We start from the raw sequence: 20,527 nt of genomic DNA on the forward strand, positions 1-20,527 counted from the left end.
GGGTTAAAGATCTAACAAGGGTCCATTTGGTTACTGGGGACCACCTGGGACCCCCTCAAGGACCACTGGTGGTCGAAAAACCACCGCCCTTATAAGTACCTGTTTTTTTACTCACATTGGTATTTTTACTCAGTGGGATTCTCAACAGAACGAAAGAAACGAATACTTCCGTGACCCTGCACCCCCCCCCCCCCCCCCCAAAAAAAAAAAGCACAGATCTGCAAGCTAATCGCGTCACATTGTGTTAGCTTTGTCGATCTGCTAGCGCGTATAGCTTGTAGATCTGTGCTTTTTGGTTTGGCGAGCGCCACCGCCGCCGCCGCAAGACGGACTGTGACGTAAAGGACGAACAACAACCGTACAATTATGTAGAGTTCACGTGACGTCGTAGAAAACAACCGTACAATTATTAACGTGTTCACGTGACGTCGTAAGAAAACGGCGGATCGTAGCGCTCCGGTTCCACGCTTTCCTGACGGGGGCGTGTCCCCCCCGCTGATGACATCACACAGGAAGTGTTGTTTTTTTCCGAAACCAAAAACAGGAAGGGAGGAAGTCTTTTGCAGTCGGCAGAATGGCTGTGACCTTCGACCCGGAAGTAGAGGAAATAAATAACGCCCACCCCCCCCCTCCACTGACAGGTCACATGGTCATCCAATGAGTCCCGCCTCCTCCTCCTCCTCCTCCAGGTCACATGGTCAGCGTTTCGTGGGCGCGAAAGTGAAAGTGGACGGACGTTTGTCGTTGGCGGGAAATACGTCGTCCGGTGGCGAGAACGGAGTTCTGCTGCGAAACGTCCCGGCGAGAACAGAGGAAAAAAAAACAGGTTTTAAAGGAGGAGTACGTGATGTTTTTTTGTCCAGGTGAAACCCGACTAGTGACAGCTCATGAAAACGTAGAAGACCCGATTGGCTGTAGAAGACCAAGTCACACATGAGTCATACCGAGGACCTAGTCCTGATTGGCTGTCAAGTATTGGTTATACACCAGGTCACATGACCAGGAAACCCGGTAACGGGAAGCAGGTAACAGAGATCTTTAGAGACACCCGATGTCATGCAACGTATAATGTTATGATTGAGAGGAGCGTTCACCTGACAAATATCACCGTGTGATAATTTCTTGTTTTTTTGTAGATTAAAACAAATGTGTCGGTTGTTATTTTAACGTCAAAGCTCTATATTGTGAGATTAAACGTTGCTACTTTATTAGCTTTAGTTTATTTCTGTGTTTTCGCGTAGCAGCAAAAACGATTCGATTTCACAGTTGATATAAAACAAAACTATATTTATTTTAAAGCTTTTTGAAACTCATTTGAACAAAAAAACATCACGTGTTGCACCTTTAAAAAATTAACACTATAAGGCCCCGTCACGGATTCCATTCATTATAAAAAATAAAAAAAAAAGGTTTAGTTCCAAACCCCGCCCCTCCTCCCCCAAGCGCCTCAAAAAACCACGATATATATAAAATGCAGTCCGTCCGTCCGTGGAGCGGACGGCGTAAAAAAAGGTGTTCTTATTTCGTTTTCAAAAAAAGCTAAATAGAAATAAAACTAATTTAAAAAAGAAATAATTAAAAAAAAAAGTGGTTACATCATCCGAGAGGACGTTCCCGACGGGAAGTGGCCCAGGTGCTGCTTCTGGCGACGCCCACGCTTGGTCTTGTTGCACCTCCTAGGGGACGACAGAGGAACTGCAGTTAACATCATTTAAACAACAACAACACCGCCTCCTAGGGGACGACAGAGGAACTGCAGTTAACATCATTTAAACAACAACAACACCGCCTCCTAGGGGACGACAGAGGAACTGCAGTTAACATCATTTAAACAACACCACCGCCTCCTAGGGGACGACAGAGGAACTGCAGTTAACATCATTTAAACAACAACACCACCGCCTCCTAGGGGACGACAGAGGAACTGCAGTTAACATCATTTAAACAACACCACCGCCTCCTAGGGGACGACAGAGGAACTGCAGTTAACATCATTTAAACAACAACACCACCTCCTAGGGGACGACAGAGGAACTGCAGTTAACATCATTTAAACAACAACACCACCGCCTCCTAGGGGACGACAGAGGAACTGCAGTTAACATCATTTAAACAACAACAACACCACCTCCTAGGGGAAGACAGAGGAACTGCAGTTAACATCATTTAAACAACAACACCACCGCCTCCTAGGGGAAGACAGAGGAACTGCAGTTAACATCATTTAAACCATTCTGAACGGGAACCCATTTTGGTGTTAGCATCATGTCATGCTTTAGCTATTGAAAAATAGCAGACCTACAAGCTCGTAGCGCGCTACGAGCTTGTAGGTCTGCTATATTTTGAAAAATCGAAGAACAACTAACGAATTTTTAGAATCTGATCTCAGGTCAGAATGGGTTCATCAGACCATAGTGTGTGTCCAGTGGAAACCTCGTATGAATCTGATCTCAGGTCAGAATGGGTTAATCAGACCAGTGTGTGTCCAGTGGAAACCTCGTATGAATCTGATCTCAGGTCAGAATGGGTTAATCAGACCAGTGTGTGTGTCCAGTGGAAACCTCGTATGAATCTGATCTCAGGTCAGAATGGGTTAATCAGACCAGTGTGTGTGTCCAGTGGAAACCTCGTATGAATCTGATCTCAGGTCAGAATGGGTTAAATAAAATGCTTTTTGAAAAGTCTACAAGGACAAAATAATGAACACGGGGGAATTATTTTCTGGGGGCGGGGCTGAGACGCTAGTCTATGCTAATTCCATTCCAGTGATTGGTCACCTGGTGAAGCACATGACCACGGCGACGATCACGGCGATCTGCACCGCCCCTATGATGGCGGCTATGAGGACGTAATGCAGCTTCTGACCACTGGGGACCACGTAGAGCACGTTGAAGTCCAGCAGCTGTTCACACTGAGGGCCGCCGTAGCCCGACGAACACCTGCACGCACGCACACACACACACACACACACACACGCACGCACGCACGCACGCACACACACACACGCACACATGTGCACGCACACACACACACACACCCACGCGCACGCACGCACACACACACACACACACACACACACAGTAAAAAGGATTGAAGTGGTTAGACAGATTAATTTGTTAAAGGACATAAAATTCAACTTTTTCAATTTATTGTGTGTTTTTGGGACTCCCATATGTGTTTTCTATGCGTAACCAATTTTGGACAATCAGGCTTTCATATCATATCAGGTGTATTAAGACAATATGATATGAAATTCTTAAAGACAATATGATATTAAATATGAAAAGACAATATGGTATTAAATATTAAAAGAAAATATGATATTACATATTAAAAGCAGTTTGAAAATGCATGTTATTTGCGCTTTAATCCTTATCTTGCTGGGTATGCCAGACTTTGATTCAAACAAATTAAAACAACAGACAGACAGACCTGCAGACAGACAGACCTTCAGACAGACAGACAGACAGACCTTCAGACAGACAGACCGACAGACCGACAGACCGACAGACAGACAGACAGACAGACATACCTGCAGACAGGCAGGTTGTGCGTCATCTCACACACTCCATGTTCACAGAAGTGGGCGTAGTCCTCATGGCAAGGGGCGGGGCTATCTTCAAACCCCTCCCCCTCCCCCGGCTTGGACACGGCTGTGGAATTAATTAAAAGGACAGGAAGAGCATTCGTTGGTGATTGGCTACAACACGGAAAATCGGAGAATTAAGATTGGCTGGAAAGGCTGAGCTAATGTTCAAATTCATTCAAAATCCATTCTGATTTATAGATTGAATTCATGAAGAGACAATAATTATGTCATTATGACTCTTATTGTGAAATTATGTGGTTTAACGCTCTGAGGCTCTTATTGTGAAATGATGTGGTTTAAAGCTCTGAGGCTCTTATTGTGAAATGATGTGGTTTAAAGCTATGAGGCTCTTATTGTGAAATTATGTGGTTTAAAGCTATGATGCTCTTATTGTGAAATGATGTGGTTTAAAGCTCTGAGGCTCTTATTGTGAAATGATGTGGTTTAAAGCTCTGAGGCTCTTATTGTGAAAATATGTGGTTTAAAGCTCTGAGGCTCTTATTGTGAAATGATGTGGTTTAACGCTCTGAGACTCTTATTGTGAAATGATGTGGTTTAACGCTCCGATACTCTTATTGTGAAATGATGTGGTTTAAAGCTCTGAGACTCTTATTGTGAAATGATGTGGTTTAAAGCTCTGAGGATCTTATTGTGAAATGATGTGGTTTAAAGCTCTGCGACTCTTATTGTGAAATTATGTGGTTTAACGTTCTGAGGCTCTTATTGTGAAAGATTTATTTTCGTACCAAACACATCAGGTTTCATCTTCATTCCATCGTCCTTCCTGTTCTTATCTGGAAAACAGGAAACAGGAAACCGTTTCTAAACAGGAAACATGAAACTTGTAGATCTGCTATACATTTTTTATAATTTCCACAAGGAAATGATTATGAATACATCCATATTCAACCGCTTGTACGTAGTCAATTATATTTTACTCATGATCAGAGCTTCCGTTGCTCCAGACTGTATGACGGAAGCATTTATATTTGACTCATGATCAGAGCTTCCGTTGCTCCAGACTGTATGACGGAAGCATTTATATTTGACTCGTGATCAGAGCTTCCGTTGCTCCAGACTGTACGACGGAAGCATTTATATTTTACTCATGATCAGAGCTTCCGTTGCTCCAGACTGTACGACGGAAGCATTTATATTTTACTCTTGATCAGAGCTTCCGTTGCTCCAGACTGTATGACGGAAGCATTTATATTTTACTCATGATCAGAGCTTCCGTTGCTCCAGACTGTATGACGGAAGCATTTATATTTTACTCATGATCAGAGCTTCCGTTGCTCCAGACTGTACGACGGAAGCATTTATATTTGACTCGTGATCAGAGCTTCCGTTGCTCCAGACTGTACGACGGAAGCATTTATATTTTACTCATGATCAGAGCTTCCGTTGCTCCAGACTGTACGACGGAAGCATTTATATTTTACTCATGATCAGTGCTTCCGTTGCTCCAGACTGTATGACGGAAGCATTTATATTTTACTCATGATCAGAGCTTCCGTTGCTCCAGACTGTACGACGGAAGCATTTATATTTTACTCATGATCAGAGCTTCCGTTGCTCCAGACTGTACGACGGAAGCATTTATATTTTACTCATCATCAGAGCTTCCGTTGCTCCAGACTGTACGACGGAAGCATTTATATTTTACTCGTGATCAGAGCTTCCGTTGCTCCAGACTGTATGAAGGAAGCATTTATATTTTACTCGTGATCAGAGCTTCCGTTGCTCCAGACTGTATGACGGAAGCATTTATATTTTACTCATGATCAGAGCTTCCGTTGCTCCAGACTGTATGACGGAAGCATTTATATTTCTTAATATCTAACACAGTGATTAGTCTGGCCATGCCGGGCTAATCCAACGGCAGTTTGGAACTGTAATCCCTCCATCTGGTCATTGGTATGCTGTGTGTGTGTGTGTGTGTGTGTGTGTGTGTGTGTGTGTGTGTGTGTGTGTCTGTGTGTGTGTGTGTGTCTGTCTGTGTGTGTGTGTGTGTGGGTGTGTGTGTGTGTGTGTGTGTGTGTGTGTGTCTGTCTCTCTGTGTGTGTGTGTGTGTGTGTGTGTGTGTGTGTGTGTGTGTGTGTGTGTGTGTGCGTACCTGTACACCTCCCAGTGTGTCGTATGGTGAGGCTGATCTGCTTCAGGCAGGACGTCTCTCGGGCGTGGCAGGGCGTGTCGTAGGTCACGCCGTCCCGCCCACACACCGGGTTGTCGCTGTGCCCGTTACACACGATGTTACACATGCAGCTGCACGCACACACACACACACACACACAGAGACACACACACACACACACACGCACACACACACACACACACAGAGATATTGTCATTGGTCCGTGTGTCATTTTCGGGTAGGGTCGGGCCCAAAATCCACGTTAATTAGTCGGGCCGGGCCGAGCCTCGGGCTCTGTGATTTTCCGTGATTTTCTTTTTTATTGTTATTTATTTATTTTTTATTATAATAAAAATAACAATGATGTTGTTTGTGTAATGTATTTATGAAGCTGGTGTCTAGAACTCCAGTTCTAGACAACACAGAATTATTATATCCACACAACAACTCTAACGGTATAATAACAACCTAAAACATGAACCTTGGTTGAAAAAAAATAAAGTTGTCCTTTAATGACAGTAAAATGTTGAAAATGAGTGGAATCCCATAGTCACTATTCACTGGGATACCAAAAAACATTTGGAGAAAAAAAAAAAAGGTTTCTCACTGTTCTCGGGTTGAATATTGATATGCAATTAAACTGCGATTCATCGAGAATTAATTATTTACAAAGCTTCTAATTAATTAGATTAACATTTTTTTTATCGAGTCCCAGCCCTACTTATTACACCACTGTGTACTAACCAAAACGATTTTTAACTGGGACATTTCTACCCTGGGCCAATGAAGTAAAGTCTTTGTTCTTTAAGAATAATTAATCTTTTATTAATTTAAATAGACTATGCTGTAAATATTCATGAAATACAGAACTATATGTTCCAAAGGTCAGAGATCTTTTTGTGCACAGCTGCATTCTGGGACCTAATACCATTAGCTTTAGAAACAGGTAGATTCATTCTGGGACCTTACCATTAGCTTTAGAAACAGGTAGATTCATTCTGGGACCTTGCCATTAGCTTTAGAAACGGGTAGATTCATTCTGGGACCTTACCATTAGCTTTAGAAACGGGTAGATTCATTCTGGGACCTTACCATTAGCTTTAGAAACAGGTAGATTCATTCTGGGACCTTAATTACCATTAGCTTTAGAAACGGGTAGATTCATTCTGGGACCTTAATTACCATTAGCTTTAGAAACGGGTAGATTCATTCTGGGACCTTACCATTAGCTTTAGAAACGGGTAGATTCATTCTGGGACCTTACCATTAGCTTTAGAAACGGGTAGATTCATTCTGGGACCTTAATTACCATTAGCTTTAGAAACGGGTAGATTCATTCTGGGACCTTACCATTAGCTTTAGAAACGGGTAGATTCATTCTGGGACCTTACCATTAGCTTTAGAAACGGGTAGATTCATTCTGGGACCTTAATTACCATTAGCTTTAGAAACGGGTAGATTCATGCTGGGACCTTACCATTAGCTTTAGAAATGGGTAGATTCATTCTGGGACCTTACCATTAGCTTTAGAAACGGGTAGATTCATTCTGGGACCTTACCATTAGCTTTAGAAACGGGTAGATTCATTCTGGGACCTTACCATTAGCTTTAGAAACGGGTAGATTCATTCTGGGACCTTAATTACCATTAGCTTTAGAAACGGGTAGATTCATGCTGGGACCTTACCATTAGCTTTAGAAATGGGTAGATTTAAGAATAATTCATCGTTTATTTATTTAAATAGACTATGCTATAAATATTCATGAAATACAGAACTATATGTTCCAAAGGTCAGAGATCTTTTTGTGCACAGCTGCATTCTGGGACCTAATACCATTAGCTTTAGAAACGGGTAGATTCATTCTGGGACCTTACCATTAGCTTTAGAAACAGGTAGATTCATTCTGGGACCTTAATTACCATTAGCTTTAGAAACGGGTAGATTCATTCTGGGACCTTACCATTAGCTTTAGAAACGGGTAGATTCATTCTGGGACCTTACCATTAGCTTTAGAAACGGGTAGATTCATTCTGGGACCTTACCATTAGCTTTAGAAACGGGTAGATTCATTCTGGGACCTTAATTACCATTAGCTTTAGAAACGGGTAGATTCATTCTGGGACCTTACCATTAGCTTTAGAAACGGGTAGATTCATTCTGGGACCTTACCATTAGCTTTAGAAACGGGTAGATTCATTCTGGGACCTTACCATTAGCTTTAGAAACGGGTAGATTCATTCTGGGACCTTAATTACCATTAGCTTTAGAAATGGGTAGATTCATGCTGGGACCTTACCATTAGCTTTAGAAATGGGTAGATTCATTCTGGGACCTTACCATTAGCTTTAGAAACGGGTAGATTCATTCTGGGACCTTAATTACCATTAGCTTTAGAAACGGGTAGATTCATTCTGGGACCTTACCATTAGCTTTAGAAATGGGTAGATTCATTCTGGGACCTTACCATTAGCTTTAGAAACGGGTAGATTCATTATGGGACCTTACCATTAGCTTTAGAAACGGGTAGATTCATTCTGGGACCTTACCATTAGCTTTAGAAACGGGTAGATTAATTCTGGGACCTTACCGTTAGCTTAAGAAACGGGTAGATTAATTGGTACTCCTGAGGAGGACAGAGTGTGTCTAGTGTGTGATTTGAAAGAAATTGAAAATTAAATTCATTTTTTGTTTTACTGCCCTTTATATGAAGAATTAAGACATGTATTGTTTTGTAAAATGACAACCATCTGTGCTAACTTTTTCTGGTTAGAGGACTACGGAAAACTGGAATTTTGTTTTAGGAAAGGTATTTTTGCTTGGGAAAGCGTGGGAAAAAAGGCAAAATGTTTTGTTTGTGTAAATAAAAAAATACAAAAATAAACCTGTTTCTTGTACACAATGCAATATTGAAGCAATGATTTGTACGGTGTGTCCTATAAGTCCATGTGGGCGGGGCACATTGACACAAAAATAATAATCTACGTACAGTATATATCTGTACTATATGAGGACAGCCCTTAGAGTATATATGAATAGAGACGGGTCACCCAGAGGAAACCCTGAGGCCAAATGGACATAGTGGCCGAATGAAGGTATTGCAGCCTGGCCCCAAACACATGAACGCGCTGTCCGTTGACTATCATTGTGCACGGTCGTTCACGACGGACGACGCTCGTGCGCGTTCAACGGCAGCGCGTTCATGTGTTTGGGGCCACTCACCATTGCAATCCTTCCCAGAATGCACTCTGTTCCTACCAGGAAGGAGGAGTGAAATGAATCCGCCTCATGCGCTTTTGAGCAACGTAATGCAAGCGGATGGGAGGAGAACTCGGGTGTCTTCTCTATTCATATATACTCTAAGGGACAGCCTTATGCAGTCTGCCATGTTTTTTAAATCATCTGTAGTTTTTAAGCTGAAGTGGAGACAAAGAAAAGAAAAAACTACAAATTCAGTCTGTGGTTTCACTCCCCTTGAAAGGAGTCACACAATCCTCAAGGTACGTTGACTCCCTCTACCGATGGAAAGAGGTACTGCACACACTGATGGTTTAGCTGCACAACACACATTTTGAAAAGCCAAAATGTGCACGCACGCTGTGCTCCCCCACCGCACGCACGCTCACACGCGCACACACATGCACACGCACACGCACACACACACACACACACAGTGTGGACTCACAGCATGTCTTCTGAGTCTTCGTCGCATTCGGCTCCAAACTTGCAGTTTCCGCATTTAGACGCCTTCTTGCCCCCCCGACCCGACCCCTCTGCATCTGCGCACGCACACACACACACACACACACACACACACACACACACACACACACACACACACACACACACACACACACACACACACACACACACACACACACACACACACACACACACACACACACACACACACACACACACACACACACACAATGAAACACAGAATACATACAAGCGTGTGTTTTATAATGTGACGTGGACCTCCCTGGGTCTGAAATTAAGTATCGATTGATTTAATCAAACCCGTTTAATAAAACAATAAATACGTATATTTACCTCCATCTCCTGATGCTGATCCTCCATCTGAGAGGCAGACAGGAAGGCAGACAGACAGGCAGGCAGGCAGGCAGAAAGGCAGGCAGGCAGACAGACAGACAGACAGACAGACAGACAGACAGGCAGGCACAGACACAGACACAGACACAGACACAGACACAGACACAGACACAGACAGATCATTGAATATGTATTCTTTCAGAGTGAACGTTTTTAACTCAAATCTTTGCTTCATATTTTCAGATGGGGGTCCGCGGCCAAATACAGATGATTCTGGGGGTCCTTGACATTAAATAGTTTGAGAACCACTGATATAGAAACATAGGGTTTTAACCCTTTCAGCACCACTGAAATAGAAACATAGGGTTTTAAAACCCTATGTTTCTATGTCAGCGGTGCTGAAAGGGTTAAAACCCTATGTTTCTATATCAGTGGTGCTGAAAGGGTTAAAACCCTATGTTTCTATGTCAGTGGTTCTGAAAGGGTTAAAACCCTATGTTTCTATGTCAGTGGTGCTGAAAGGGTTAAAACCCTATGTTTCTATGTCAGTGGTTCTGAAAGGGTTAAAACCCTATGTTTCTATGTCAGTGGTGCTGAAAGGGTTAAAACCCTATGTTTCTATGTCAGTGGTGCTGAAAGGGTTAAAACCCTATGTTTCTATGTCAGTGGTTCTGAAAGTGTTAAAACCCTATGTTTCTATGTCAGTGGTTCTGAAGGGTCTATGTCAGTGGTTCTGAAAGGGTTAAAACCCTATGTTTCTATGTCAGTGGTGCTGAAAGGGTTAAAACCCTATGTTTCTATGTCAGTGGTGCTGAAAGGGTTAAAACCCTATGTTTCTATGTCAGTGGTGCTGAAAGGGTTAACCCTTTCAGAACCACTGACATAGAAACATAGGATGTAGAAGACATTTTGTAGAATCTGATCTCAGGTCAGAATGGTAAACTGTCAGGATGTAGAAGACATTTAGTAGAATCTGATCTCAGGTCAGAATGGTAAACTGTCAGGATGTAGAAGACATTTTGTAGAATCTGATCTCAGGTCAGAATGGTAAACTGTCAGGATGTAGAAGACATTTTGTAGAATCTGATCTCAGGTCAGAATGGAAAACTGTCAGGATGTAGAAGACATTTATAGAATCTGATCTCAGGTCAGAATGGGTTAATGTACAACTTAACTCTTTTACATAAGAGACTACGGTGCGGGTCTCTGCTTCACTGGAAGATGATTAGATTAGATGTGATGTCACTGCAATTCTGTGTGTGTGTGTGTGTGTGTGTGTGTGTGTGTGTGTGTGTGTGTGTGTGTGTGTGTGTGTGTGTGTGTGTGTGTGTGTGTGTGTGTGTGTGCACGTTGCTGTGTGTGCGTGCGTTTGACATGAAACAATAATCCTCTACCGGCACCGTGTAGCGTTTGGTTTCATTAACGCGATCGTGACAAAATAGCATGAACAAAATAGCATGAACGGTAAAAGATACCAAAGATTGGACAGTGCTACGCAACATGGAAGTAACACTGACTCCAAGCCGTTTATAAATCTCTCTTTTCTCAGTGTTTTCAAATGGATTTCGCGTACCAGTGGCACGTGTCCCGCATGTCCCTGTTAAGTGTGTGAATGTGTGTGTGTGAATGGGTGAATGTAATGCGCCATCTATGTAAAGCGCCTTGGATAAAGGCACTATATAAATGCAGATTTTTAACTGGGACATTTCTACCCTGGGCCAATGAAGTAAAGTCTTTATTCTTTAAGAATAATTCATAATTTATTTATTTAAATAACTGACCACCTGGAGCCCCCTCAAGGACCACTGGTGGTCCCCGGACCGCTGGTTTATAGTATAATGTGTTTATAGTTACCGTGGTAACAGTCCCCTTCGTGCTGCGCAGTGATTGGTCGCTGTTTCTTGCAGGAAGCCCGCCTCAGAAAGCACTCGTTCTGGTAGGTGTCTCCATTTGAGCCGCAGACCGGAATGTACTGCTTATTGCACTGTAACGCACGCGCGCACACACACACACACACACGCACACGCACACGCACACACACACACACACACACACACACACACACACACACACACAAGAGACATGTTGATAATTCTGATATTAACACTGACTCTGTTTGACCAGAATGGAACAGAGCCTTCATTAGCATCATTAACACTGACTCTGTTTGACCAGAATGGAACAGAGCCTTCATTAGCATCATTAACACTGACTCTGTTCGACCAGAATGGAACAGAGCCTTCATTAGCGTCATTAACACTGACTCCGTTTGACCAGAATGGAAAAGAGCCTTCATTAGCATCATTAACACTGACTCTGTCTGACCAGAATGGAACAGAGCCTTCATTAGCATCATTAACACTGACTCTGTTTGACCAGAATGGAACAGAGTCTTCATTAGTATCATTAACACTGACTCTGTTTTACCAGAATGGAACAGAGCCTTCATTAGCATCATTAACACTGACTCTGTTTGACCGGAATGGAACAGAGCCTTCATTAGCATCATTAACACTGACTCTGTCTGACCAGAATGGAACAGAGCCTTCATTAGCATCATTAACACTGACTCTGTTTGACCAGAATGGAACAGAGTCTTCGTTAGTATCATTAACATTGACTCTGTTTGACCAGAATGGAACAGAGCCTTCGTTAGCATCATTAACACTGACTCTGTTTGACCAGAATGGAACAGAGCCTTCATTAGCATCATTAACACTGACTCTGTTTGACCAGAATGGAACAGAGTCTTCATTAGTATCATTAACACTGACTCTGTTTGACCAGAATGGAACAGAGCCTTCATTAGCATGATTAACACTGACTCTGTTTGACCAGAATGGAACAGAGCCTTCATTAGCATCATTAACACTGACTCTGTTTGACAAGAATGAAACAGAGCCTTCATTAGCATCATTAACACTGACTCTGTTTGACCAGAATGGAACAGAGCCTTCATTAGCACTGACTCTGTTTGACCAGAATGGAACAAAGCCTTCATTAGCATCATTAACACTGACTCTGTTTGACCAGAATGGAACAGAGCCTTCATTAGTTATCATTAACACTGACTCTGTTTGACCAGAATGGAACAGAGCCTTCATTAGCATCATCAACACTGACTCTGTTTGACCAGAATGGAACAGAGCCTTCGTTAGCATCATTAACACCGACTCTGTTTGACCAGAATGGAACAGAGCCTTCGTTAGCATCATTAACACTGACTCTGTTTGACCAGTATGGAACAGAGCCTTCATTAGCATCATTAACACTGACTCTGTTTGACCAGAATGGAACAGAGCCTTCATTAGCATCATTAACACTGACTCTGTTTGACCAGAATGGAACAGAGCCTTCATTAGCATCATCAACACTGACTCTGTTTGACCAGAATGGAACAGAGCCTTCATTAGCATCATTAACACCGACTCTGTTTGACCAGAATGGAACAGAGCCTTCATTAGCATCATTAACACCGACTCTGTTTGACCAGAATGGAACAGAGCCTTCATTAGCATCATTAACACTGACTCTGTTTGACCAGAATGGAACAGAGCCTTCATTAGCATCATCAACACCGACTCTGTTTGACCAGAATGGAACAGAGCCTTCATTAGCATCATTAACACTGACTCTGTTTGACCAGAATGGAACAGAGCCTTCATTAGCATCATTAACACTGACTCTGTTCGACCAAAATGGAACAGAGCCTTCATTAGCATCATTAACACTGACTCTGTTTGACCAGAATGGAACAGAGCCTTCGTTATCATCATTAACACTGACTCTGTTTGACCAGAATGGAACATAGCCTTCATTAGCGTCATTAACACTGACTCTGTTCGACCAGAATGGAACAGAGCCTTCATTAGCATCATAAACACTGACTCTGTTCAACCAGAATGGAACAGAGCCTTCATTAGCGTTAATTAAGACTGACTCTGTTTGACCATAATGGAACAGAGCCTTCATTAGCGTTAATTAAGACTGACTCTGTTTGACCATAATGGAACAGAGCCTTCATTAGCATCATTAACACTGACTCTGTTTGACCAGAATGGAACAGAGCCTTCATTAGCATCATTAACACTGACTCTACAACGGGAACTACAATTATGGCTGCTGTGTATAGCGCCTGTTTCCAACGGGAACTACAATTATGGCTGCTGTGTATAGCGCCCGTTTCCAACGGGAAACTACAATTATGGCTGCTGTGTATAGCGCCCGTTTCCAACGGGAACTACAATTATGGCTGCTGTGTATATCGCCCGTTTCCAACGGGAACTACAATTATGGCTGCTGTGTATAGCGCCCGTTTCCAACGGGAACTACAATTATGGCTGCTGTGTATAGCGCCCGTTTCCAACGGGAACTACAATTATGGCTGCTGTGTATAGCGCCCGTTTCCAACGGGAAACTACAATTATGGCTGCTGTGTATAGCGCCCGTTTCCAACAGGAACTACAATTATGGCTGCTGTGTATAGCGCCCGTTTCCAACGGGAACTACAATTATGGCTGCTGTGTATAGCGCCCGTTTCCAACGGGAACTACAATTATGGCTGCTGTGTATAGCGCCCGTTTCCAACGGGAATTACAATTATGGCTGCTGTGTATAGCGCCCGTTTCCAACTGGAACTAGCTAGTGGAATCAGTAAACGTGTGACACTGTGTGTGCATGCGTGTGTGTGTGTGTGTGTGTGTGTGTGTGTGTGTGTGTGTGTGCGTGTGTGTGTGTGCGTGACTCACGTGGAACTGACACACACATCTGATGTCTCCTCCGTTCTCCCGACACGTTCCCCCAAAGCGACACGTTCCTGCATCACACACTCTGAGGTCACTCTTCTGACCCCTGACCTCTGGGACGTCTGACACGCACACACACACACACACACAAACACACACACACACACACACAGAGAGAGAGGGTTAATTTATTGTAGGGCCTGGAAGGGATGGAGACAGACAGACAGACAGACAGACAGACAGACAGACAGACAGACAGACAGACAGACAGACAGACAGACAGACAGACAGACAGACAGACAGACAGACAGACCGTGTCCGTCTCTCTTTTCAGAAAGTATTTATTTAAAGACGTTTACGGCGCGGACAAAGACAACTGTTGTCGTGACAAATCATGACAAAAAAAACACAATGTTTCGGGCCAAACAAAGAATTAGAAAGTAGGAAAAAAAGCGGGCAGGTTACAACACTTTTTTTAGTTGTTTTTCTTCTTTGTTATTATTTGTTTGGTCCAAAATATTGTGCGTGTTGTCATGATTTGTCACGGCAAGAGTTGGCTTCGTATACGACGCTTAAAAGGTCTTTAAATAAATACGTTTTGAAAAGCCTATGGAGAAAATCTGAACCACTGATATAGGCCTGGGACCCCCCTCCAGTGTTGTTTTCGTCGACTAAAACTAAGACGAAAAATGTTCGTCGACTACCTTTTTTCACTGACTAAAACTAAATAAAAACGAATCTATGATGACTAAAACTAAAGACTAAATATACTGAAAATGTCGTCAACAAATAAACACTAGACTAAAATGTTAGGAAGGGACTAGTGGACAAGAGATCCAGTTTTATGCTGGGTTGCATGCTGAAAATAGCAGATATGCAATCTGTGAGATTGTATATCTGCTATTTCCAGCATGCAACCAAAGTGTAAAATATGTCATTACAGTGACATCAAGGCCTGATTTAGTCGACTAAAATCGTATGATAGTCGACTAAAACTAGACTAAACACTAGAACATTCCAGGTGAATAAAATGTGACTAAAACTAAGTGAAAACTATTCAAGAGACTATGACTAAAACTAAAATAGAAGGACCCCTGTCTGAAACACTGATATAGCCTGTTTGTACTGAATGTAAAGTATATGCATTGCGATATGAACATGTTTATTGATTAGATCCATTCATCTGGTAAATGGAGAATAACGTTGTCTTTATGAGAACATGTTATTATAATAATTATTATTATTATTATTATGGTGTCCATGACAACTGTACTCTCTTTACCTTGATGTCCCACCAGAGTGAATAAACAGTTGTATATGTTTCATTGTTACTGAAGATAGCTTATATTATTATTATTATTATTATTATCATCATTGTTACGTCCATCTGACTGAAGATAGCTTATATTATTATTATTATTATTATTATTATTATTATTGTTACATCCATCTGACTGAAGATAGCTTATATTATTATTATTATTATTATTATTATTATTAAAGATAGCTTATATCATTTGACTCGCAAGATTATATAACAGGATATTGTAGAATACATGAGACACACACACACACACACACACACACACACACACACACACACACACACACACAAACATATATAAACAACAACACACACACACACACACACACACACACACACACACACACACACACACACACACCAAAGAACAAGATATAGCCTACACAGTACACACACACACACACACACACACACACACACACACACACCAAAGAACAAGATATAGCCTACACAGTACACACACACACACACACACACACACACACACACACACACACACACACACCAACAACAAGATATAGCCTAGTACACACACACACACACACACACCAACAAGATATAGCCTACACGGTACACACACACACACACACACACACACACACACACACACACACACACACCAACAAGATATAGCCTACACAGTACACACACACACACACACACACACACACACACACACACACACACACACACAGTAGTACCATATCCTGTACCTCCAGGGCAGTCCTTGCCCGGCACGCAGTCCGCTGGGCTGCGGGGGAAGGAGGCTCTCGCGCCGGGCAGGGACCCCAGCAGCAACACCCCCCCGGTGCCGAGGGCGAGGAGCAGCGACCACAGACAGGAGACCACCCGCATGGCGGGGGGAGGGGGAGGGGCCGGGGGGACAGATGGACAGAATAAACCTGCCTTTTTTATGTCCTATCCCCCTTTGATCTTTGCACGTTCCTTAAAATGTTAATTGTTCTTCAACTAAAAAATACCCAAAACAAAAACGGGTCGAGACTAGTCCCTGCAGATGACCTGTCTGTCTCTCTGTCTGTCTGCCTGCCTGTCTGTCTGTCTGTCTGTCTGTCTGTCTGCCTGCTATGAACAACAGCTCGGTTCCATTGTATCCGCGGGGCTGCTGCCTATAACATTATAAAGACAAAAGAAAGACCTCCTCTATAATGTGGGCTTTGATTTCTAACCTTTCCTCGTTTATTTAGCATCTAATAATAATAATAATACTATCAAGTCGAACCTTCCCTGTCCCGTCCCGACCAGAACGGACCGGACCAGACCAGACCAGACCGAGCCGTGATTGAAATTAAATCCGGGTCCAAGTGATACATCCAACGGAGACGTTGTCGTTATAGTGATCGAGTCTCTCTCCAGATCCAGATGGCTCTCTTTTGCAGTCCCGTTTCGGTCCGAACGGTTTATAGCGTTCATTCATTCATATGGACGGATATGAATATGATTCATGTTATATTGTATCGAACCCGAATGATAATGTAACGACATGTAGCCTATAGTGTATTTTATTATACGAGCCTGTTTGTTGTCGCTCCGAGAGGAGAGGAAAGGAGGAAGCCAGGAAGGAAGGAAGGAAGGAAGTTAGGAGGGATGAAAGGATCCGGATGGACGGACGGATGGGGGGGGGAAGGAGAGAGAGAGAGAGAGAGAGAGAGAGAGAGACAGAGAGAGAGAGAGAGGGAAGGGTTAATTTTTTTTGTGAATCGACACAAAGGGATGACGGCGATGCCCCGTGTCACGTGACTGGAGGAGGGGCAGCCGACCACCCCCAAAACGCACGCGTCGCGCACATACGCACACACACACACACACACACACGCGCACACACACACACACTCACATACTGACACCGGACACACACCCCGTCCTTGAAATTAACAGGTTTAGAATAAGAATATTATGAGAATATAATAAATCCCATTAATAATTGATAATGTGCAGACCGGCAAGTTATAGTATACAATAATAACATATAAATACACCATCAATACGTGTACAGGACAGAATCTTATCCAACGACAACACAATATTATTATTGGGTCTGAGAGGCTAAATGTCATCAGATGGTGGTTCGTGGCTCAAATGGGTCTGAGAGGCTAAATGTCATCAAATGGTGGTCCGTGGCTCAGATGGGTCTGAGAGGCTAAATGTCATCAAATGGTGGTCCGTGTCTCAAATGGGTCTGAGAGGCTAAATGTCATCAAATGGTGGTCCGTGGCTCAGATGGGTCTGAGAGGCTAAATGACATCAGATGGTGGTCCGTGGCTCAGATGGGTCTGAGAGGCTAAATGTCATCAAATGGTGGTTCCGTGGCTCAGATGGGTCTGAGAGGCTAAATGTCATCAAATGGTGCAGGTTCTGTGGCTCAAATGGGTCTGAGAGGCTAAATGACATCAAACGGTGGTTCCGTGGCTCAAATGGGTCTGAGAGGCTAAATGTCATCAAATGGTGGTTCCGTGGCTCAAATGGGTCTGAGAGGCTAAATGTCATCAAACGGTGGTTCCGTGGCTCAGATGGGTCTGAGAGGCTAAATGTCATCAAACGGTGGTTCCGTGGCTCAAATGGGTCTGAGAGGCTAAATGTCATCAAATGGTGGTTCCGTGGCTCAGATGGGTCTGAGAGGCTAAATGTCATCAAATGGTGGTTCCGTGGCTCAAATGGGTCTGAGAGGCTAAATGTCATCAAATGGTGGTCCGTGGCTCAGATGGGTCTGAGAGGCTAAATGTCATCAAATGGTGGTCCGTGTCTCAAATGGGTCTGAGAGGCTAAATGTCATCAAATGGTGCAGGTTCCGTGGCTCAAATGGGTCTGAGAGGCTAAATATCATCAAATGGTGGTTCCGTGTCTCAAATGCTGAATAAATAATTGACTTTGATATGAAATTGACTGAAATAGACTGACGTTACTTTATACTCAGTCAAAAATAGCAGACCTATACAAGCTCTTTTAGCGCGCCACTCTGTGGCATGCTATGAGCTTGCAGATCTGCTATTTTTCAACAGCTAAAGCATTACATATAATGTTTTATAAAACACCAAAAGGGGTTCCCGGCCTAAAATGGGCAAAGGGTATAATCTGTGTCTTGGACTGAAGGACTAAGATTTTGATATTTAGTCGACAAAATAGACTAAAACTAAACCATTTCAGATGACTAAAAGTAAATAGGACTAAAAACCGAATGGTGTGTTATTCAAAAGACTAAATCCCATTCTGCTGATAAAATTAACACTGTCTTGAATACACCAGACTATTATGAATACAAATACATTTTTACATTTCTGCTTTCAGGGCTTAGCAAGGTGGTTAACCCATTTAGACCTGATAATGATCTAGGCTACAAATGTCTTCTAAATCCTGTTTTCTGGAAAAACCCTCATGTTTTCTATGTCAGTGGTTCTCAAACTATTGTTTATAAAGTGTAGTGTTTATTTGGTCTTGTTTCTAAAGTGTAGTTGTTTATTTGGTCTTGTTTCTAAAGTGTAGTTGTTTATTACTTGCGCAAGCAGAGCGCGCAAGTAATGTTTTCGCCCGGTCTCCTTCGTCGTGACAGCTGTTCCGCCATTCGATGCTTACGCAGAAAAACATCAAATCTGTGCCTGTGTTGCTGGACCAAATGACCACAAATGACCATATCTCTTACGTCATCATTTAGAGCTAGTCATACGTATACTATTATACATAATCAGTAAAAAATAAAATAGCAAATTGTGTCTGATCTGCTGGGACCAGAGTACGTGGTGTGTATGTGTATGACTAGCTCTTAATGATGACGTAAGAAATATGGTCATTTGTGGTCATTTGGTCCAGCAACACAGGCACAGATTTGATGTTTTTCTGCGTAAGCATCAAATGGCGGAACAGCTGTCTCGGTTTTTGGCGCAAAGTAACCACAGTATACCGCTAATCAACTTACAACTACACACTTTATAGAGTATAGAGTATAGAGTATATATGTATACGTATATAGTATATGCCTATATACTATATATATTTCTTACGTCATCATTTAGAGCTAGTCATACGTATACTATATACATAATCAGTAAAAATAAAATAGCAAATTGTGCCTGATCTGCTGGGACCAGAGTACGTGGTGTGTATGTGTATGACTAGCTCTTAATGATGACGTAAGAAATATGGTCATTTGTGGTCATTTGGTCCAGCAACACAGGCACAGATTTGATGTTTTTCTGCGTAAGCATCAAATGGCGGAACAGCTGTCACGGTTTTTGGCGCAAAGTAACCTCAGTATACCGCTAATCAACTTACAACTACACACTTTATACAGTATAGAGTATAGAGTATATATGTTATGTATACGTATATAGTATATGCCTATATACTATATATATATATATACTATATATATTTCTTACGTCATCATTTAGAGTCATACGTATACTATATACATAATCAGTAAAAATAAAATAGCAAATTGTGCCTGATCTGCTGGGACCAGAGTACGTGGTGTGTATATGTATGACTAGCTCTTAATGATGACGTAAGAAATATGGTCATTTGTGGTCATTTGGTCCCAGCAAACCAGGCACAGATTTGCTTATATACTTTTTTTTTTCTAGGTGTTTACATGCATAAAGTAGATGGGTAGCAAATAGTTACACCTAATAATTAGACATTTCAAACGTTCCTTCACAGAGATATTGAG

The 20,527-nt window shown here is 42.4% G+C and overlaps 1 protein-coding gene across 1 annotated transcript; it reads right to left on the reverse strand.

Annotated features, from left to right (window-relative positions):
- Positions 1-565: 565 nt before the first annotated feature.
- On the reverse strand, positions 566-16,701 carry LOC310867511 (tomoregulin-1-like; the record flags this gene model as incomplete). The annotated part of the gene is made up of 11 exons (XM_083777625.1): positions 566-786; positions 1,596-1,676; positions 2,778-2,939; positions 3,533-3,653; positions 4,336-4,383; positions 5,706-5,854; positions 9,407-9,500; positions 9,778-9,804; positions 11,632-11,761; positions 14,526-14,644; positions 16,560-16,701. The coding sequence occupies 11 exons, from the start codon at positions 16,699-16,701 to the stop codon at positions 699-701; spliced, it is 1,161 nt and encodes a 386-aa protein (XP_083633751.1). The 3' UTR covers positions 566-698.
- Positions 16,702-20,527: the final 3,826 nt, after the last annotated feature.

The sequence above is a fragment of the Protomyctophum parallelum genome (genome assembly GCF_964188405.1).
Source record: "Protomyctophum parallelum genome assembly, chromosome: 12".
Lineage (NCBI taxonomy): Eukaryota > Metazoa > Chordata > Actinopteri > Myctophiformes > Myctophidae > Protomyctophum > Protomyctophum parallelum.